The 23388-nt window shown below is 36.1% G+C and overlaps 1 protein-coding gene across 7 annotated transcripts in view; it reads left to right on the forward strand.

Moving 5' to 3' along the window:
- The window catches only part of CHL1 (cell adhesion molecule L1 like), a 211827-nt gene that overhangs the window by 175153 nt on the left and 13286 nt on the right, over positions 1-23388 (forward strand). For 6 of the 7 annotated variants that reach the window (XM_037800468.1, XM_037800487.1, XM_037800473.1 and 3 more), the window contains 11 exons: positions 1664-1788; positions 5160-5261; positions 5436-5633; positions 6695-6765; positions 11671-11893; positions 13195-13310; positions 13442-13646; positions 13845-13967; positions 16354-16533; positions 19543-19704; positions 20327-20458. In XM_037800468.1, coding sequence (XP_037656396.1) covers positions 1664-1788; positions 5160-5261; positions 5436-5633; positions 6695-6765; positions 11671-11893; positions 13195-13310; positions 13442-13646; positions 13845-13967; positions 16354-16533; positions 19543-19704; positions 20327-20458 — 1637 coding nt within the window. The remainder of the gene's footprint in view (positions 1-1663; positions 1789-5159; positions 5262-5435; positions 5634-6694; positions 6766-11670; positions 11894-13194; positions 13311-13441; positions 13647-13844; positions 13968-16353; positions 16534-19542; positions 19705-20326; positions 20459-23388) is intronic. The other variant, XM_037800500.1, reaches the window with a different exon arrangement.

The following is a 23388-nucleotide window of genomic DNA, read 5'->3' on the forward strand; positions in this document are numbered from 1 at the left end:
GACACGGAGGAGGTAAAGGTAGAAGTCAAGATGAAAATGAAGAAGGAGTTCTAGGAAAAGAGGGATGGTAGGACTTCAAGCAGAACTCAGTTGACCAATGATGGGAACACAGTATACATGAGAAATAAACCATCACTGAATTAGCCACAGAGAATTTGTTGTGTTGTTGTTACTGCAGCACAACCTAGTGTATCCTGGCTAACACAAATTATTGTCCAATTTTGGTATGTGCCAGCATTACCTGGGCATTTTGTTCCAAATGCAATGGCCCTAACTGCATGTCCAGAAGGTTTGACTCAGAACCTGGGCTGAAGCTGGGGCATGCAGTTTTTAATCAGCTCCCATGTACATCATAGCCACCAAAATTCAAGGAGCAGGGGGTCACTTTAACGCAACTAATATGAAGGCACCTAAGTTACATTTTGAGATTGAAAAAAGTTCTTTCTTCTAGAATGATGAGATATATCAAAAAGCTTTTCTTCCTTTCTGACCTGAAATAGCCTCATGCTGAAATCATGGGCTAGATTTCAGCTCACCCAGGTCCTCATGGTTGAGTGGCTTTGTGCAGTGCATAAAAGCTCTGTTCAAAGGGGCTGGGTTATTAAGTTGTATTACTTCATCTAAGAAGGCAATGTTCTGGTATTGTATCAGATGGACATATAACTAACATGAACTGAGAAATTAAGTTGTGTCAAAGCTTTATCTTATCTAGAGTTAAAATGAGGTTCTTGATTAGCAATGCCAGGTAATTATCAGTGAGCAAATTGTTCCGTTATTGGTATAGGAATAAGTGGTTGACTATCTATAGGAAAAGATACTTACACTACAATTCCAACTTCTCAGTATAGCTTATGCCAGTTTACATTAAAGATCTCAATTATATAAGAATTCTCCCTCCCCACAAGGATGGCACTACTTAATTTTCCAAAACTAAATAGCAAACTGCTGTGAATATTTTGAATGTAACAAACCTTTATTAAAAAAAAAAAAATTTGAACAGCTCTGTTAACAGTACATAGGTATAGGGCAACAGGTATATTTGATTTAAAAAAGCAATTTTCATGTGGTAAACCACATTACAAATTGGGAAAAATAGAGCGAATTTTAAAAGGTTAGCTGCAAAAGTTTTGCAAAAAAGGAAGTACTAGACTGCCACCTACTGTTCAGTTAAATCACATAATGTAATTGCTGTTAGATCTTAACGTACGTTCTAGTTAGGGGAAAGAGGAGCCTGTTAAACAAGTACCCCATTTGATGCTATTTCAGTGGTCCACTAAACATACCCTAATAATTATTAACTATATCTTAGCTGTTGCAGGTATCATGCACTCGGTAGACATACCAGGCAACATACACAGTTTCATGGGTCACCCACTGATCTGTACATTACAGATAGTTGCGTTTGGTCATTAAAAAAAAATATCCTCCGTCCCTTTCATGACAATGGAGACATTTTTGTTTGCTCAGGTGAAGCTCTATCCCTAGTTTTCAACTCTGCCATTCTGTAATAAAATTTGCATTATCTGAAGTTTTTCTTTTCACTCTTCTTCAAACTGCTTTCTAGGGGGAATATACATTAGTAAAAGGATTGTGTTCTATATATTATGTTGATGTTGTTTTCACCCTCATAATATGCTCTTTTTTTTTTTTTTTTTTTTGGTAGGGTAATTATTGATGGGGCTAATCTGACCATAGTTAATGTGACATTAGAGGACCAAGGCATTTACTCCTGTTTGGCCCAAACTGCTCTGGATAGCACGGCTGATAAAACTCAAGTAACTGTCCTTGGTAAGTACACTAACTAATGAGAAATCTCTCTTCATTTCTACTATATTACTCATGCAATTCCACTGTTCTTAGGTAATCAAAATGATGATTGCTTGAGCCCTACACATGTTTTAGTTTAAATGTTTGACTTAAAAAGGAGTCCCACTTTCAAGTCCTGTTTCCTCTTCTCATTTTAATAAAAATTGATGTTTAATTTCTATCTCCTGCATGACTAAAGTTGCCAATAGCAATGTGAGGTAAGTGTCGGTATCAACAGAAGAACTTATGAAGAATGCTTGAGTTCCCAGATCTGTTGTGCCTCCCTTTCCAGGTTTGCAGAGAAATAGGGCTGAGGGATGGAGTGGGCTAGCATGGAGGGGTCAGGATGGTGGTCTGGTGGTGGTTGTACAGTGCCGCACTCTAAACCAGAAGTATAGACTGAGCTCGTTACATTCCAGAAAGAATGGGGAGGGACTTCAAGAATTTTGCAAAGGAATGCCTTTTAGCATTTTTTGTAAATGGAGGAGGACAATTAGAAAACACTGATTAGTATACACTTCACTAGTTTAATCAATGCAGTTACCCTTCCAATCATCAATGTTTAAAGCTGTTAGACCATTTGAAGGATCTTTTCTAGTTTACCTTCCAGATTTGCTTGCCACTCGGCTCTCCTATGTAGAAAGCTGACCTGTAAGGATGATATCCACTAGCCCTTTTCCTTTTATTTGGGTCAGCCAATGGGAGCCCTGGCAGTAGAGAAGGGGGGTTGGGAAGTGTTCTCACTTCTCTCTCCCTGCACACTGAATAAGCCACGGTCACAGCTTCTCTCAAGAAGGTTTACTCCACACTATTCTCTCCAAAGGGACTCTAGTAATTGCTTTTCCCACCCCCAACATTTCAAGGTTGTTTTTTTCTCTCTGGTAGCCTAACCACACCTTTTCACAGAGGCTTTTATTAAAACTCATTTGAAATATCCTAAATCCAGCGAACTATTTAGTCTCTGTTGGGACCCTGACAGATGCAGGTATTTTTACAGTTTTCTCTTATTTTTCCCATTAACCGTGTTTCAGTGGGCACCATTTGCTCTTTGCTTTAGTTTGCCAATGTACCTTAAAAGCATTTGGTTTTGCCTAAATTCTTGTATCAGTATGTCCTATGTCTAGATTAATCATTATTGTTAACAGACATTTGCATCTTTAGCACTCTGGCTGCTGGGGTCTACAGGTAGGTCTCTAATGGGAAGTACAGACTGAGAGAAAAAAGACTGTAGTCTTTTCTGAGGTGGGCTAGTGAAAATGGTAAACTGGCTAGATCTTGTCAAGTGATGAAAATAGCCATGATATTCCGAAGTGATAAATGGTCACGAGGTTGGGCTGTCCCAAAAAAAGAGGAGCAATTCTCCCAGGGGTGCTAGAAGATACCGACTTGGCTCTGTAGGATGGTATCTTTAGGCAAGATGCTTGAGCATAAAGAATCTGAGTGTAATAAGGGGCTCTATAAACAAGAAGTTCAATCTTGTAGTAATTAATCTACCAGATAAAAATAGTTGATCTTCAGGTGAACTGGAGTTTATGCTAGACACCGTGAGTGGAGTAGCAGGATCCATGGGTTTCCCCGTCAGTAGTTTGAAATTAAAATTTTAAAATTGTAATTTTGTTTAGGCTTCCTTCTTCTAAAACTATTAAATTTTGGTAATTTTAAATAAATAGAGGCTATGATGATAGGGGCTCTTTATGTATCAACTAATCTAACCAATTGTTGAATAAAAATAAAAATTTTTAAGGATGTTCCATGGGGGGGGTGGCTGCATTTTTTAACCAATCCTTTGAGTTTACATGTAGTCTAAATTTTTAGGCCAATTTCTAGTTTAAAAAAGGATAGGTAATTGACAGTAACAAATGAATATAGACCCATGTATATTTTCTAAAAACTATTTCTTTCAGGAAGACATTTCTGAGAAGCATATGCTTAACCCGTTTCAACCAGAAATTACTTTCAAAAGCCTCAACATAGACTGCCTTTGAGAGGATCATTCTTTTAAGTCTCACCTGCAAGACTGTTAACCCAAGCTCCATTTGCTTCCTTTTCATGTTGAATGAACCACATATTAATCTCAGATGTAACAATCTACATTGCTTCAGGAAAATTCAGAAAGAAATCAGCGTTTAGTGCTGAAGAGAAACAAATTCTCTGAACTGAGCAATTGTGAAAACTATTAATGAAATAACTTTTTATGTAACCCCTCTACAGTTTGGACACTTTCACCAACCACATTTTAAAAAATAAGCACATCTCCTTTCTAAACTGAAAACAATGTTTTTGTCAATGTAAATTTCCAGAAATTGGCAAATATTCTGCAGGAGCAATAGATGTTGTGTGCCAGTTGGAAAAGAAAGCGCTGATTGAAAGGCCCATTAACTAAGACCTTCATTGTCAGCTCTGAGAAAAGATGAATGTCCTATAACACTTGAGCAAATTCAAAGCAAATTTTGGAAGTAAAGGACATTGAGGATAAGATTTCCTAATATTGTTGCTTTTATTTCGAAAGTATCAGGAATTATCATTTACTTTAACATTCTTAAAATTTGGTACCAACTACTCAATTTTCCAGTTTCTGTCACAACATTTATCAGGGGCAAATCTTCTTCTTCCAGTATAAACTGTCTTCCTCCTCTTTTTAGGAACTGCAGGCCAAGAGAGTGTACAAGTCTCTAGAATACACTGAGAATTCATTGTTATAAATTACCAAAGCAGTTGCACAAAAGAAGGGCTGAGCTCCTGTTCTGTCTTTAATTTTGCTATAATTAAATAACGGGGCCTAAATGTTATCATTCTAATATGATAATTATATGCCTGATGAAAGTGAGACTATATTTCTGATTTACTCATTTATGTACAAGGCACTGTGAGGAATGCAAAGATTATTAAAATATGGTTCCTAGTGGGGAAGATCTGTTCAGTCACACATAGGAGATGACTTAGGCAGATAAATAAGTATATAAAGATCATGATTCTCAAACTTGAGTGTGCATGATCCTCACCAGGGAACTTGTTGAGAAACGCAGATTCTGGGGCCCATCTACTTCAGTACACTAGCCATAGAGCCCAGGAATCTTCCTTTTTAAGTGCTGTTATTTAAACCCGAAGGAATTCTGATGCCCATGGTGAAGGGTGGCCCTTAGAGCACTGTAGGCTGCCTAGAGGGCAATAAAAGTTGCGACAGATGTGGAGGAAGCTACGTTTGAACCAGAATCTGACGGACGGGTGAGACATGGAGGACTGAGGGGGAGACATGGGCCCCGAGGAACATGGCTGTCTGCCTTAGTGGGGGAGGAGGCAAACAAAGGCAGTGATCTGCATGTTCCTTACCTTTATCTTCTGTTATTGATCAGATGTCCCAGAACCACCAGAAAACCTTCACTTGTCTGAAAGACAGAACAGGAGTGTTCGGCTGACCTGGGAAGCTGGCGATGACCACAATAGCAAGATTCGCGGTAGGGGAGACTTGGGGTAACAATTTTATTTACACTACATTAAAGCCAGTTCTTACCAACATTGGTGGATTATCGTTTGAAAACTCCTTTTAATCCTTCAACATTGTAGTAAAACTTAAGCATACTCAAGCCCTAATGTTTTTGTTTTCTTTCCCCCATTGGTCTTACTGCCAGAGTATATTATAGAATTTGAAGGGAACAAAGAGGAACCTGGAAGGTGGGAGGAACTGACTCGAGTGCAAGGAGAGGAAACCACAGTCTTGTTACCTTTGGCTCCGTACGTGAGATACCAGTTCAGGGTCACAGCTGTGAATGAAGTAGGGAGAAGCCAACCGAGCCAGCCATCGGACCACCACGAAACACCACCCGCTGGTAGGCAGCTTCTCTTCTCACATCAGGTTTAGACCAAAATATTTTATTTTCATTTTGTCTTTAAAAGTGTGAAAAAAATTGTGAGAGTGACATAGAATTTTAGATTCCTCCAAATAGAGAGCTTGAAAAATTCTGTAAATAAAGACCACACAAAATATTCAGGCTCCACAAGTCTCATAAGTATTACATAAATGTTGGATTGGGAGCAGGAACTTGGTGGGAGGTGTGTGGCAATATATGAGCACATATTACTCTGAATAATTTCTGGTAGCTAACTATCATGTTCAAAGCAGATGTCATAAAGTAAGTTCCAACTGAAGTTCAACATACAGAAAGTCAAGATTCAATTTTCTGAAATACATCTTTGACTCATGGGTGCCTCATTAAATTTTCAGGATACCTAAAATTAGTTTTCTTGCATTTAGCCTGTCTCAACATCTATCTAAATTCCCAAGACACTTTTTTTTTAATCTCAAGAATGACAGTGCTAAAATTTGTGCTACTGAATTGGCATTGGTCTTTATTTCTGGGAAAAATGAATGTACCAGAATGTAATTCCCTTTATGGACAAAGAAATATCAAGTAGAAGTAGTAACTGAAAAGATACTTTTGTGATTTTTGGTATAAACCAATTTTGCACTAAACACTATACTTAGCATTTTCTAAGAGCCATCTGAATATATTTCATAGCCACATTGCATGCTCTTTTCTATCTGACCTCTCTAATAGAAAAAGTAAAAGCAGGCTCAAAATTAAAGCATATAAAACTCAGGTTTAAAGTTTTTAAAAAGCAGTTTTAGAATTAAGACAAATATAAGCCATATACTCCCCATTGAACAGTAATTTTTTCACTCTAAGAACACAACTTTATACCTTCAAATAAAACACATATTTAAAAGCTGCCTTAAAATCTTTTTAAAAAATGGACCAGATAGAAATTAATAAATATAATCAAAGTTAATTCAATATCTGGGTTTTTGGGGGGGACGAGGTGATATGATAATTTACCTGTGAGATAGCATACAGTGAGAATAATAATTTTAATGTTTGTAATTTTTCAGCTCCAGACAAGAATCCACAAAACATAAGAGTTCAAGCTTCTCAACCAAAAGAAATGATTATAAAATGGGAGGTATGTATTTCTTTATCTTTTCATTTTAGATCCGTATGCTAAGTACAATAGAATATTTTTTAAAAAATAGAATACTTTGGGGGAGTCAACTATATTTGTGAATTATCATCATTAAATATTTTAGAGATTATTGTGGTTTGAACGATCAATTGTGAAATAGAGTTTAATATTGTTTTATGGTTCAAGGAAGACTATGTAGGTTGAATTAGCTGGAATCCATTACCAAAAGTTTCAGATTCCTAATATTTTTATTTCCAATAATCTATACAGAAAACCTTTCATTGAATTTTAGGAAGTGGCCTACTAAATATGCTTATCAAAAGGATGACCCTTGAGTAATAGTTGTCATTTATTAATCAGTTAGGCATTTTATATACACTCATTTCTCATTCTTCAAACAGCTTTGTCAAGACAGCATCACTAACACCTTGTTAAGAGAAACTGAAGTCCAGGTGATCGAGTGTCTTGCCCATCACCATACAACTAGAAATGAACAAAGCTAGGATTTGAACATGGATATCTTGGGACCTCAAACTCCACTTTCTCCCCTTACGTGTATCTGTTAAATGTTATTAAATAAATGAATTCTACTATATAAATTGGCGTAACTTATATCTATTCAGGAAACTTTATTTTAGCATCATTTAAAAATTTCTTCTGTACAAGTAGAACACTTTTTTTTTTTTCTTCTCTCTCCTACTTGGATATTGTTTCATGAACAAGTACACTGACCTTCTTGAAATTAATTACCATTCAACCTTTCTGATTGATAGGCAGCCAACGATGAATCCAATGGTGCTTTTATGTAAATATAGAATTTTTTGGATATGAGATATATTAATTTATCTCCACATCTTATTCCAGATATGCTTTGTGGTGGAATTTTAGAATGTACAAAAGCTTGTTTTGCTTTTTTCCTGTATATTTTGGTCTTAGTACTCATTATATAAACACATGGCCAATACCTACAAAATATTTAGCCAATATTTTTATAAACACTAACCCTTTATTTCCATTTCAATCAAATTAAATTTTTCAGATTTAAAATGTAAAAAATTGGAAAAATATGGATAATACATAGCAACATTTTCAGGAATATTATCTTTCCTTGAATATTAAATAGTTGCTACCACATCATGATAAATACTTAATTTACAGTTTGAAATTATGTTAGTCTTTTATTCTTTTTAGAGTGACTCTTTTATCCTCCTATAAGTTCCACAGAAATTTCCATAATGTGGGTAATATAGCTGGTGAGATGTCAACGCTGTCTACTTAGCAGGTCAGTTCCTCAGAGAAGCACACTGTGTTCCACTAGCATTGGCTCATTAATCCTCATAGCTCCTCTGGGATGAAGGGCAGTGTTAGCTTGATGGTATCAGCCTTAGCTTTCTCCCCAAGGAGCTGCGACTCTCAGAGCTTAACGACCTTACCCAGATGTCATCTGCTGAGTCAGCAATGAAAAGGAGGCTGAAATTTTCTGTCCTCCTTACTGCTTCTCTTATTCATAAATCACTTTTTCTCCTAAAAGATACACAAGACTGAATACTAATATTCTCTTCTAGAATGAATGGGACTAAAGCCAGAAAGTGTTCATATTTTGTCTTTGAAGAGCAAATTATGTATAAGAAAGTAATTGAATGACCAAAGGAAGGATATAGTCGGAGGGATTTGGAACTAGAGTGACAGTTACATTCATAGTATATTTCCACTGTGTTTCATATTATTTTGAAATGCCGAAGATCTAGTAACTGCAAGCACACCGAGTGAAGTTCAACAGCATTCCTTCAGTGATGCCAGATATGTCCCAAGTTGACAAGCAGATTACAGTGAATCAGTTATTACTAGACCCCCTGCAGAGACTGACTCACAAAATAATTCTTGTCTAGAAGATAATGGTCAGAGAGGCTTAATTTGTTTAAAAAATTTTTTTTTGATCCTTCACAAAAGGATTAACAAAGCAGTAGTGCCATGGGAATAGACAGAGCATCCCTAATTTGGTTTTGCTAATTAGTTTTGGTTTTAGCAGTAAACCTGTTTTAATTGAAAATAAGATGTTACATTTTAACTTGATGGTACAACTAGTGTTTTTTTTTTTGTTTCTTTTTAATCATCATTTTATTGAGATATATTCACATACCACGCAGTCATACAAAACAAATTGTACTTTCGATTGTTTACAGTACCATTACATAGTTGTACATTCATCACCTAAATCAATCCCTGACACCTTCATTAGCACACACACAAAAATAACAAGAATAATAATTAGAGTGAAAAAGAGCAATTGAAGTAAAAAAGAACACTGGGTACCTTTGTCTGTTTGTTTCCTTCCCCTACTTTTCTACACATCCATCCATAAACTAGACAAAGTGGAGTTTGGTCCTTATGGCTTTCCCAATCCCATTGTCACCCCTCATAAGCTACATTTTTATACAACTGTCTTCGAGATTCATGGGTTCTGGGTTGTAGTTTGATAGTTTCAGGTATCCACCACCAGCTACCCCAATTCTTTAGAACCTAAAAAGGGTTGTCTAAAGTGTGCGTAAGAGTGCCCACCATAGTGATCTCTCGGCTCCTTTTGGAATCTCTCTGCCACTGAAGCTTATTTCATTTCCTTTCACATCCCCCTTTTGGTCAAGAAGATGTTCTCCGTCCCACGATGCCGGGTCTACATTCCTCCCCGGGAGTCATATTCCACGTACAACTAGTGTTTTTAGTTAACATTATATTCTAAAAATCACTGTCATGTTTCAGGTGGTTCACCACCCACCGATTTGTGTAATTGAAAAAAAAAAAAATAATATCCTATTCCTCAAAACAAAACATTGCAAACCTGGCCAATTAAATAGTTCTATCAAGATCACCTTTGCTTGATATTTCCTGTTGTTCTTAAGCATAAGTATATTTATGTTAATTTGGTACTTCCTTCAATAGAATATCAAATTTCTAATTTCAAAGGCTCCAAACACCACAAATGTTGGGAAACAGTAGCTTCCTCAATTACCTTGTTTATTAAGCTAAATTATTTACTTAGATTTGTAAGAAAATCCACCCACATAAAAATGGAATTAAGGCAGTACAACAATCATTCCTGATTCTATGTTACTAGCACAACCTTGCGTTTTTCTTGTTTTTGAAAATCTGAGTTATAGGCTCTGTTTTTAAAAATTACACGGAGATAATATTGCTTAAAAATTTCACAAACTTCTGAGAACCTTTGAAGGGCACCCAGGGACCCGACATTAAGAACCCCTCCCCTAGAGATTCCTTCCTCATGTGCAGCTTCATAGGGAGAAAGTGCTGGGAGGCTCTTTCTACCAGCTCTGCCCTGGCTCCTGGTGGCCTCTCTGTTGGAGGGCTTGGTCTATCATCTGAAAGCCACATACAGAGCATTCCTGTCTTTCATCTTTGTGCCAAAGAGATTCACAATTTAGATAAGAGTTTTTCTTAAAACTGTCCCCTGTATGGTACAATTTATTTTAAAGTTTGACAGAAACTTTATCAGATGTAACTAGTCCCTTGGAGAAAACATGTAATATTGAATCATGTTATTTTTACAATTTAATATCAGTAGGGGCTAAAGGAAATTATAATTACAGATTGCAGTGTGGAACCGAAAATTTGTGGCTCAATTCATCTGGGCAATTTTAGGGGCCGTAGTGAATTTATACCATATTGCATTAAAAAAAAAAATATCAGGGCAAAATTTTCTCATGAATGCAAGTATGAACAATGAGTGTAGAAAATCTCAGAAGGTTTTTGCTTTGTTTTGACATTTTTTTCTCCCAGCTAATTTAAGCATTCATCTTGGAACAAGTATAGACATGAAATCATTTTGCTGATATAGTACTATGGTTTCAACTTAATTCCAACCAATGCCTCTAATAAGTATTTTAGTAACTTAGACTCAGTCGAGAAGCATCACAAATCTTATAAGAACAGTATTTATGACATTATTGACTCACCCAGATAATACTGACAAAATTACTGGGTATGTATAAGTGAACCTTATAAGCTAGGACTAAAATCACATTTTAAAACTATATTTTATAGAACATTTTTGTTGAAATGCACATTCACATTTTTGTAAAATTAAACAGGGGTTTACATCACATTAACATTTGAAATTCAAATATTGCTCAGTTAAAATCTACTGTGGAAAATCTCTCCCCTAAATATTCCTATGGTGCCAAAATAAAATAAAATTGGAATACAATTTTCTCATAAATCAGTAGAAACAATGATCAAGAAGCTGGGAAACTATGTTTTTAAAGAGAGGAGCTACAGCTTCTGCCTACTAATGTATACACATGTAGACTCTTCAAAAATAATTTAATCTCTCTGCTCTAATGAAATGAAGGGGATAGAGAAGAGTTCTACCCCAAAAGCCATGGGGAAATCCAATTCACAACTGTAGATTTTATAACCATATGCTGTTCATTCCTTTGGGAGCAAAAAGGTAGTATACAGAGTAAAGCATACATTAAGGCTGTAATCATCTGTGGAACTTCTCAGATTTCTTCATATATAAAAATCAGACTGAACCACTGGGAATAATCTAGGCACCTATATAGTAGGCTTGTCAATAGATGAGGAGGTAGGGTTAACTTTCAAACGTAAACTTGCAGTTTGTCATTTTGAAAAAGTACAAAAAATTTCCCAAGAAATGCTCTCTTTGTTGCAGCATTTCTTATGCCACATAGGGTACTGACTGAAAGTGCAGATTAGGCCAGCTGAATGGGGCCTGTGGGATCACACACACACCTATGAATCTGAGACTGTCAGCTGCACAGCAAGACACACAACTGTATGGTTGAGAAGAAATTCCAGGACAGTGGTAGCCACACTCTCTGAATGCAGATATCCATGATCATACCAGGTCTGTCTTGCCTTCTGTTTTAGCCTTTGAAATCCATGGAGCAGAATGGACCAGGACTGGAGTACAGAGTGACCTGGAAGCCACAGGGAGCCTCCAAGGAGTGGGAAGAAGAAACAGTCATGAACCACACTTTGAGGGTGATGACACCTACTGTTTATGCTCCTTATGATGTCCAAGTCCAGGCTATCAATCAACTGGGCTCTGGGCCTGAGCCCCACCCAGTGACTCTCTATTCTGGAGAAGACTGTGAGTGATGCCCTTGAAAGTTCTAAGCACTTCAATAACAGTTTGCCTCAAGGATATTAGATTAGTGTCACCAGACGTTTTGAGCACCTACTGTATGCAAAGATGGTATACTTGTCATGGCTGATAAAAAGAAACATAACAGAGGATTCCTACTTTAGGGATGACAGCAGGACAGCTATTTGGTGTAGAGCTCTAAGGACATACTTGGAAAGCTTCTTTTTTACTTTTTGTTTTTTTTTTTTTAATTTCCCCATAGACAGAACTATTTCTGTTTTAAAAGTCAGAGACCTAGAATCATCACTGCAATCAGTTAAATAGCAAAACTGTCAGAAAGTTTTCAGTTCCATCTGCCTTTAGTTTTCAAGGACCTCCTATCAGCCACCTGCTGTTGTGCTCTTGATCTCAATTGCATGTCTGGAGCCTTCCCAACACAAACGAGGTACAGACCCAAATGCATATATCAGAAGACACACACACACACACACACGGCCTTAAGATGAACATATCACTTGAACATATATTGTTACATATTGATCCCATAACTGCTCTGAATGCAAATGGATTTTTTAACAAAGGAAAGACTGCATTCCATTCCATATCGCGACACATTAGGAGTTTTCATTGGTTCCTCTAGCATCCAAAGTAATGTTTTGGTTCAGGAGTCAGGGCAAAAATGAGAAATGACTAAATCCCTATTCACCCACTGCCTCAATTCTTCTAGCCAAATAGAAGGACACAGGGCACATTACTGTGAACCAAGATAATAATCTTGGCTTCTCTGGGTTAGGTTTACTCCTCCTCAGTAAACTCCTCTGTAAATGGAGATAATAATACCCACCTTGTAAGGATTTTCTAAGAATTACATGAGCCAATACAGGGAAGGACTTTGACACACTGTCTGACAAGTAACACATGCTCAACTAATACCATCTGTTATTAATATAATTTTCTTTATACTATAATTTTATTTCTATTACTAGACTAGTTAACTTGCTTCCAAAGGCAAGATGACGACAGAATACTTGTATCGGCCACTGTTTTAAGTTTCCGGTTATATATGCCCACATTGTGTCCATCTGAAGGCCTACGTTTTTCATTATGGTGCTGATGTTCTCTTTTCTTAGGAACGTGTATGGGCAAAGAAGCAATTTTGTTATGAAAAATCTTTTGCTTCTATCTGGAATTGTTTTACCTGACAGTATGTTCCCCAGAGTAAACACTGTAGAATCACTTTTTGAGCCCTATCCTAATAGCCACGTGCAGAGGTGATGAAAAGCTAATCAATTTTCTATGCTTAACAGATCCTGATACAGCTCCCGTGATTCATGGGGTGGATGTTATAAACAGCACACTAGTTAAAGTTACCTGGTCATCAATTCCAAAGGACAGAGTACATGGACGTCTAAAAGGATATCAGGTTGTCATTTTTTTTTTCATGTTGTTGCTGAAATAGTATTATGTCCTGCAAGTAAGAACTCATTTCAGAAGAAACCGAAAGAGACAGTGCCACCATGGTTGATATGTAAAGGGTTACTATTTTGATTGCAGGTCACTTGGTGGAAAACAAAAAGTTTATTGGATGGAAGAACACATCCCAAAGAAGTAAACATCCTAAGGTTTTCAGGACAAAGAAACTACGGAATGGTTCCTTCCCTAGATGCATTTAGTGAATTTCACCTAACAGTCTTAGCCTATAATTCCAAAGGAGCTGGTCCAGAAAGTGAGCCTTATATATTTCAAACACCAGAAGGAGGTGAGAGAACAACAATGTAGAATAAAGTCAACATCGGAAATTATCCAATGGCCAAGTTAAATATTTTCGTATTAGTAGTTGATGTGTACTTCATTTAGTTAACCTCTCAATTTCTTTAAAAATCTGCAATCAAATGGGAATGTTTCTTTAGAAATTGCCTGATTTATGAGTATTTATACTTGATTTTGTGTTTTCTAGTACCCGAACAGCCAACTTTTCTCAAAGTCATCAAAGTTGATAAAGACACAGCCACTTTATCCTGGGGACTACCTAAGAAATTAAATGGAAACTTAACTGGCTACCTATTACAATACCAGATAAGTAAGTAGAAATTTAAATTGAAGTTAACGTATTGATATTTTAGGTTTTGTTTGACACTATGGTTTGCTATTTTTGGGAGTCTAATGATGACTTACGGCCATAGTTTGTAGTTTGGCTTGCTTCCTTCTAGCTCACGGGTTTGTAAACTGGCTTGGGAGCCAAATACAACCTACTACCTGTTGTTATACACACAAGTTTTATTGCAACATAACCATACCTCCTTATTTACTTATCTGTCGCGCCTTTCTCACTACAGTGGCAAAGTTCAATAGTTGTGACAGAGACTACATGACCCATCAAAGCTAAAATATTTACTATCTGTCTGGTTACAGAAAAGTTTGCTGACCTCTGTTCTAGCAATGGGGTGTCAATGGGTCCCAGAAAACATGTGTTTAATTTTTATAGGTAAGATGACTTGAGAATTATGGAACATGCCGAACAACAGTCATTAAATGATGTAATGTTTCAAAGCCAACTTAGCTACATGGAATCACACATGTGAATTTCACACTACACTGCATCCTCTGTCTCTGATGCACGCTTCTAGCCTCAACCTCTAAATGTACTTTTGTTTGTGGAAACCTCTGATGGTGGTCTGCTTGTATGGGCAGGTACTATTTTGACCACTACTCAAGAATAGGCTCTGCTGCACTGCTGATGTGCCATTAGGTTGAAAATAGTGTGGTTGGAAGAAATCAGATCATTTTAAACCATAGAGCCTCCCATCTCTAGTATCCTTCAAGTCTAAGCATTGTCTCAAATGGAAAACAGGAACTGAAATCAGAAAACTTTAGCAACAACTCTACATTGAACAGGAATGACTAAACAGCCCAAACACCAGGACTACAGAGACCCAGCCTGCACAGCTTGCAAAAGCCAACTCCATCACCGCCCTAAGTCCTGCTCTGATATTAAAGGTTTGCAGAAATCCACATCAAGTATTAGCTTGTACTAGGGCACATTTGCCAAGAGTCATGCAAAAAACTGGTGCTAAGAAGGATTCAAACCCAACTGAGCCTTATTCTAGATGGTGAGCTCTTAAGTTTACACAATTCCATGAACTGGTTTTCATAAATATATACAGTGTTGAAGAAATGTTTGAGGATTTGCTTAACATCAGTTTGATAATAACGCTTTATCCTTATCCTAATAAAAAGAAAGTGAACATTAACCAAATTCCAGCCTTTATATTGATGTATTGAGATTGAAATTTATTTTCAAAATAAGTTCTTAGAACATGGAGGGAAGAATCTGAAATATAACTGTTATAATGCTTATTGTACTACTTGGTATGTAGATTTTTTTAACAATTATATAATGGTATAATTATTTTTGCTCTCATTAATAGTAGGTGATTGAGACATTTTCAGGTATTTTGTCTTTTTCACTATTATGTATTCTAAATTGTTACTCTTAGTATATAGAAGAGCTCTATATTCGGAATTCTTAAACTTATTATGGTGGTTCAACAGATTTGGGGGGTTTACAGGTATGCTCTCAATCTACAAACAGTGATAATTTTATTTCTTTCATTGGTTTTTTTTTTCCATTGCTGATTACATTGCATAGACCAAGGAAGGCATTTTTATGTCAATAATAAATACAGTTTTTTCTGTGACCTTGTGTGGTGTCACAGACTGTGTCAGGGGGATTTATTCTAGGCCTTTCTTTGCCACTGACAGCTGTACAACCTTGGGTGGATAATTACATTTCTTGGACTATGCTTCCGGAAATCATACAGTACTTCATACTACTACACAAATCTCATGTCCTTGCTAGGTTGCAAATTTCTGAAAGAAGATGTTAGACTCATCTACCTTCCTTAAGCACTTTACCCAGTCCTCATTAAATAGTAGATATTTAAGCTAATCTATTGATCCTACATATACTGAGTACTTATGCAGTACCATGGATTAAAGTAAAACCAAAGAATACACACAAAAAAAATTTGTCCAGATTATTGCCCCAAGAGGCAATTCAAAGTACTGAAGTCAAGGATACAATGAAAATATAATAATGGCAAAAAAAAGTCCTCATTTTGAATGTGTGCGATGAAGATGAAGTAGTTGGCTCCAGGATGGCACAATGTTTAAGAACATGGGCTCTGAAATCATAGAGCCATAGCTTAGATTTATATCTCAGTCTTACCAATTACTGGATCCAGATCTGGCAAGGTATTTATTCTTCCTAGACCTCAGTTTCCCCATGTATGATGTGGTGAAGATAAATGTTATCTACCTCATAGGATTAAATGAGTTGATGACTATACATAATTAGGATAGTGTCTTGCATACCACAAGCATAAGTGGAGGCCAAAATACAGGGACAATGTAACTTGATGTAAATAGTACAAAATTTGAGATGTTGTTCATGTTTACATCTTTAGTAAATGACACGTACGAGATTGGAGAAATAAATGACATCAACATTACAACTCCATCAAAGCCCAGCTGGCATCTCTCAAACCTCAGTGCAACTACCAGGTACAAATTCTACCTGAGGGCTTGCACTGCAAAGGGCTGTGGAAAACCAGTCACTGAGGAGAGCTCGACCTTGGGAGAAGGGAGTAAGTATCCCAGGCTTCAGCATGCTGTCTTTTTAAACAATTGTGCTGAGAGGAATGTACCATGCTAGTCACTGTAAATTAGAAATGATTGTGATTCAAATCTCTGAAATTTTGTTTTACCCTCCCTTAGATGTAGATTTTATTTATCTTGTTTTTAAAGTTCACATGAGCTCAATTTATAGATTTCTACATGGTAGCAAAGTATGGCTTTAGCATATCTAAGGTCAGGAACTACAATTTTACTTAATGAAAATAGAGGGATATAATAAGGCCATGAAGTTATTCACAAGGTTAGTAGGAAGATTTGGGAGGGGATATATTTCCATATAGAAAAATATTTGTCTCTTTTCTGGGTAGACATTTTGCAGCACTGATATAACACATCTCACTTCCATGACTTGACTCACATATACACTGATACGTATAAAATTTTATTTTACTCTAGTGTGGTTGATGCCAAATACCTGGCTTGAAAACAACCCATAAATCTGTGGTCACTTTGTAAAATTCTCCTAGTCCAATTGTTCTCCCCCCCACCCAGTTCATAACCATTTTCCTTCACAAATTACTCTTCCAATTAGGATTTTAGCAGTCTCCTTGTTATGCTTTTTATGGTCACAACAGGAGGTCAGCAGAAAAATGAAAATGAGGGTAAGAAAGGGAAATGGATCAGAGGTACCGTCTATCCACAAGTCAGTGAAAACAGGGAGTGTTATACAGTTCATGCTGCCCCAGCACCGAATGGTATTGGGGGAACAGAAGAGGGGAAACAGAATCATTTATTTATCATATATTATTCTCAGATACAATTCTGGATGCTTTTCCAGCCAAACTGTGGATAGGAGAAAAGGTAGAATCAATGGGAGAAACATCAGGAAAAAGGCAAATTCAATTGTATGTCAGGTATTAAAGATATGTATTAAAATATGCTCAGGTTTGTAGAGCCCTGTGAATCCGTGTTTGTGCATAAGTGGTTATAATTGGGAAAACTATATATATATAGTCAAATAGTTTCCTCAAAAAGCTAAAAAATCATTTTCAAGGATTAATTGGACACAAAGTTAACGAAGAACTCACTTATCTACTCGTAAAACTTAGATTTAATGATGATTTTAAAATGTCTAGTAAGTAAGCAAATCTTGTTTCTCAAGAGCTCACAGTTTACGTCAAATGTTTAATACAAAGAAGGCAAATCAGAGTAGTAAAAGCCTAAATATACAACTTCCATAGTTTTGAAAAACATAGTTTACAACGCGGGTATGGTTGCTATAGATAGAGGGAGGCTTGACCATATAATATGCATGACAAAAGCTAGTCACATTCTTAGCAATTTGCAGACATAAAAGATTCACAAAATGTATTTACAATAGTTACATATTATAGTATAAATCTTGTGAAATTTGGGCTTGGTTGCATTCATGCATAATAGATTGTTTTTAGAGGGTGGAAAATGCTGTTTGTCTGATTTTACAATTGATACTTTGTATTTTTTAAAAACTAAAAATATAAATAATAGGCTTGAGTATCTTAAAGCAAATTTCTTCTCTGTTTTGTGTGTTGGTAATTTGAACATGTTCCTTACTGATGTGTTTGTGCTCTTTTTCAGGAATCTGCATTTTCAGTATCCCATCTACTGTCCCCTTTCCCAGTTGACACTGATTTCTCTTCTATAGGCATATCTTGCCCACATTTAAAGGAAGGAAACTGTATCTCTTTTCCCACTGTATTTCCACTGAGGAGATACATCTTGATATTTGTGCAAATTGGAATCTAACACTGTATCTTTCTTCTCCTTGCTCTGCCTAAATAACATGATTCAGGGTTATATGGCATTTCTTCAGAGAATGGGATGTAATAGATAAGCATATTTTTTTCTGATCATTTTCTAGTTGTCACTACAATTTTCAGTTGGCATATATTCCATAATCTAAGAGGGGAAGAGGTCAATCAGAATATTTTTTTTTTTTGGTATCATTAGCAGTTTGAACAAAACATTTGCTTTGCTCTACATTTTTAAAAGCTTGCTTAACGTATACTAATGTATACAACTTAATGTATGCTAATACTTCTCTTTTTCAAGGTCAAAATTAATTGCTTTTCTGTTTCAGTGGTGCTCAATCTTAAAGGCTTTGCTCAAATAATGTAACCCTGGCCTTATGTCTCCTATGGTGCCATTTTTTAATGAAGCCTTTTGTCATAACTAAATTTAAAAAGTTTCATATATACTTATAATCTTGGAAAGGAATATATTTATTTTTACACATTCTTAACTACAAATTGCTAACATTTGCTGTTTTACATTTATTATATTGAGTTGATGCCAAGCAAAACTATGGATTAAATGCAAAAATACTTTAGATATTTTATTGCAAGATTAGATATTAAATGAATGTTTTCATTAAGATTGATATCTATATTGCCACTCTAACATTCTATAGGGTATTGGTATTTCTTTTTTGGCAAGTGATAATTTCACAAACCACTTTCAAAATTCCAGTGAACCCTTGTCATTTACATGTACCTATAAACCTGCATGTTATATAGCTTAAGTTTCCACAAATTTCAAATATTTAATACAATGTCATTCCATTATACTTATTGAGGTCACCAAAGCAAGAAGTAGTGCATATAAAGTTAATTTTAATCATAATGTCATGTTGTCAACTGTGAAAATCCAAATTACATAAAACGATACCATATTAATTTTTTTTAAATCTGCATTCAGTTTCGGACTGTCCAAATGACAAGGCAGATTTATAGTATCATTTCATTAACAGATACATCCATTGTAAAAGTCATGAATTGAGTTCAATTCATTTACTCATTTTTTGCATATTACAAAAAGACTTCATCATATGTTTTTTTTGATCTCTTAAAAATCCAAGAATTACCTGAAAATAAAGCTACCAGGGGCGAAATTTCTTATTCATCTGAAATAATACTTTTTACTTTTCATGTCCTGTTTTTAGTGATTACAATTCATATGATTTAACTGTGTACATTTCATAGGTAAAAGTATCGGGAAGATATCAGAAGGAGTAAATCTCACTCAAAAGATTCACCCAGTAGAGGTATTTGAGCCGGGAGCGGAACATATAGTTCGCCTATTGACTAAGAATTGGGTTGATAACAATAGCATTTTTGAAGATGTAATTGAGACAAGAGGGAGAGGTGAGAAATGAGATTATATTTGGGGCAGCGTGAGACAGTAAATCTTGTGTTGTACAGATACATATTTAATTTTACATATTTCCTATATTAAAGATAAAAATACGGAGTACAGTAGCTATAAAAATCAGTTTCAATGTGTTTTAGCATAGCATTTTCAACCTAGTAAAATGAAAATTTTCCCTTATTGTTCTTACTGAGTAGTTGCTTGAGATATTTCCTGCTAATTAACTTGTGTTAATAACAAAAACTAAAAAGAAAAGGAAAGCAAAACTAGACAAAAGCACAGAGCCTCTCTGGCAATCTGCTTACAACCAAAGCAGCTTCTGCTTTTGCTTGCTCCCTGCTACTTCTGTGTTTAACTTTATCTGCCTCCACTTGCCTTCTTTGGTTTTCATCCTCAGAATCACATGCAGCTTAAGAAAGCCCTTTCTAAAAAAAGAAGGAACAATTTATCAGTATTCCTCCAGTGAAAGTCCTTCAAATCACTTTCCCTCTAGGGTTGCTTAAAGGAAAATTAGAATTGCTATCTTTTATGTTTACAAATGATGTCTGATTTTCCCAGTGAATAAGTCACAGAGACTGTTTATAGCATTTAATGTTGTGACTTCTCTTTGTACAACAGAATATGCTGGTTTATACGATGACATCTCCACTCAAGGCTGGTTTATTGGACTGATGTGTGCAATTGCTCTTCTTACACTAATACTATTAACTATTTGCTTTGTGAAGAGGAACAGAGGCGGAAAGTACTCAGGTGAAGCTGTTTCTGAATGTGATTTTCAATTCATTAAAGAGTACTTTCTGGACAGCATTCGTCAGAGACTTTTTGTTTGTTTGTTTAGTTACCCATTTAATTCAACTTTGTTAGCCAGTTAGAAATAGAGGTACTGACAGGAAACTATTCTTTAAGTAACTAGATGGAATATTTATGGTCTAAAATATTACCTCTAAGTAATTTTTTTTTCTAGTTCCAAGTACTTTAATAAGTCTTATAATACTTCCAAACTTCTCTTCCTATCTCTAAAATTTCAGAGATGTTGAGAAGACAGATTACTAAATCAGACATGTTTACATGTCTTAGGAAGAAAAGGCCCGTCTCTAGCAGGCATGTTTACGTATACATGACCCAGAAATTCTGTGCACTGTGAATTCTAAGAGTGCTGGGTCCACTAGCCAACTGTGTTGGAGTTAACCCTTGCTGGGTATGCATTTCTTATTACCATGGCATATATTTGGATACACTGCCTCTTAAATGAATTGTATGTAGAATACAAATGAAAACCATCCTTTTTGTTATATAATGATTGATTGCCTTTATTTTAATATCATTCGACTTCCAAATTTGTTTTGTTTTTGTAGATATGGTATTACTATTATTAGTATTATTGTTATTATTGCTGCTTAGAGTTCATGATGCTTTTATAGGCTGACAGATTTAGGTCCCTCTGCTATTAGTTTAATTATGTTCAGATTAGTAAGTTCTTATTGATTCATTCAGCAAGTATATTTTGGGAACCCAATAGCATAATTCTTTCATTTTTATAAAACTACATGGATCATTTATTCAGTCCTACATTTCATTTTTTTCCTGTGAAGACTTAATTATTATAAATTAGGTTTTCAATGACCAATGGAGGTTTTAAGGAATTAATTGGAAATTTTAAGAGACAACATTTCCTTCTGAGTATCCTGAATAGTCTTTTTTTTTTTAATCATTTTATTGAGATATATTCACATACCACGCAGTCATACAAAACAAATCGTACTTTCGATTGTTTACAGTACCATTACATAGTTGTACATTCATCACCTAAATCAATCCCTGACACCTTCATTAGCACACACACAAAAATAACAAGAATAATAATTAGAGTGAAAAAGAGCAATTGAAGTAAAAAAGAACACTGGGTACCTTTGTCTGTTTGCTTCCTTCCCCTATTTTTCTACTCATCCATCCATAAACTAGACAAAGTGGAGTGTGGTCCTTATGGCTTTCCCAATCCCATTGTCACCCCTCATAAGCTACATTTTTATACATCTGTCTTCGAGATTCATGGGTTCTGGGTTGTAGTTTGATAGTTTCAGGTATCCACCACCAGCTACCCCAATTCTTTAGAACCTAAAAAGGGTTGTCTAAAGTGTGCGTAAGAGTGCCCACCAGAGTGACCTCTCGGCTCGTTTTGGAATCTCTCTGCCACTGAAGCTTATTTCATTTCCTTTCACATCCCCCTTTTGGTCAAGAAGATGTTCTCCGTCCCACGATGCCGGGTCTACATTCCTCCCCGGGAGTCATATTCCATGTTGCCAGGGAGATTCACTCCCCTGGGTGTCTGATCCCACGTAGGGGGGAGGGCAGTGATTTCACCTTTCAAGTTGGCTTAGCCAGAGAGAGAGGGCCACATCTGAGCAACAAAGAGGCATTCAGGAGGAGACTCTTAGGCACAAATACAGGGAGGCCTAGCCTCTCCTTTGCAGCAACCGTCTTCCCAAGGGTAAAACTTATGGTACAGGGCTCAACCCATCAAACTACCAGTCCCCTATGTCTGTGGTCATGTTAGCAACCACGGAGGTGGGGTAGGCGAATACCCCTGCATTCTCCACAGGCTCCTCAAGGGGGCACTACATCATTTTTTTTTCCTTGTTTTTCTTTTTTTTTTTTTTTTTTTTTAGCTTTCCCTTCTTTTTTAAATCAACTGTATGAAAAAAAAAGTTAAAAAGAAAACAAACATACAATAAAAGAACATTTCAAAGAGACCATAACAAGGGAGTAAGAAAAAGACAACTAACCTAAGATAACTGCTTAACTTCCAACATGTTCCTACTTTACCCCAAGAAAGTTACATAATATAGCAACCTTTCTGTGAACTTGTTCCTACTATATCCATCAGAAATTAACAGACCATAGTCATTTCTTGGCATCCCCAGAACGTTAAAAAGCTTATCTGTTCTTCTTGGATTATTGTTCCCCCTTCCTTAATTACTCTCTACTGCTAGTTCCCCTACATTCTGCATTATAAACCATTTGTTTTACATTTTTGAAAGTTCACATTAGTGGTAGCATATAATATTTCTCTTTTTGTGCCTGGCTTATTTCACTCAGCATTATGTCTTCAAGGTTCATCCATGTTGTCATATGTTTCACGAGATCGTTCCTTCTTACTGCCGCGTAGTATTCCATCGTGTGTATATACCACATTTTATTTATCCACTCATCTGTTGAAGGACATTTGGGTTGTTTCCATCTCTTGGCAATTGTGAATAATGCTGCTATGAACATTGGCGTGCAGATATCTGTTCGTGTCACTGCTTTCCGATCTTCCGGGTATATACCGAGAAGTTCAATCGCCGGATCGAATGGTAGCTCTATATCTAGTTTTCTAAGGAACTGCCAGACTGACTTCCAGAGTGGCTAAACCATTATACAGTCCCACCAACAGTGAATAAGAGTTCCAATTTCTCCACATCCCCTCCAGCATTTGTAGTTTCCTGTTTGTTTAATGGCAGCCATTCTAACCGGTGTTAGATGGTATCTCATTGTGGTCTTAATTTGCATCTCTCTAATAGCTAGTGAAGCTGAACATTTTTTCATGTGTTTCTTGGCCATTTGTATTTCCTCCTCAGAGAACTGTCTTTTCATATCTTTTGCCCATTTTATAATTGGGCTGTCTGTACTATTGTCATTGA

The sequence above is a fragment of the Choloepus didactylus genome, chromosome 1 (assembly GCF_015220235.1).
Source record: "Choloepus didactylus isolate mChoDid1 chromosome 1, mChoDid1.pri, whole genome shotgun sequence".
NCBI classification, from domain to species: Eukaryota; Metazoa; Chordata; class Mammalia; order Pilosa; family Megalonychidae; genus Choloepus; species Choloepus didactylus.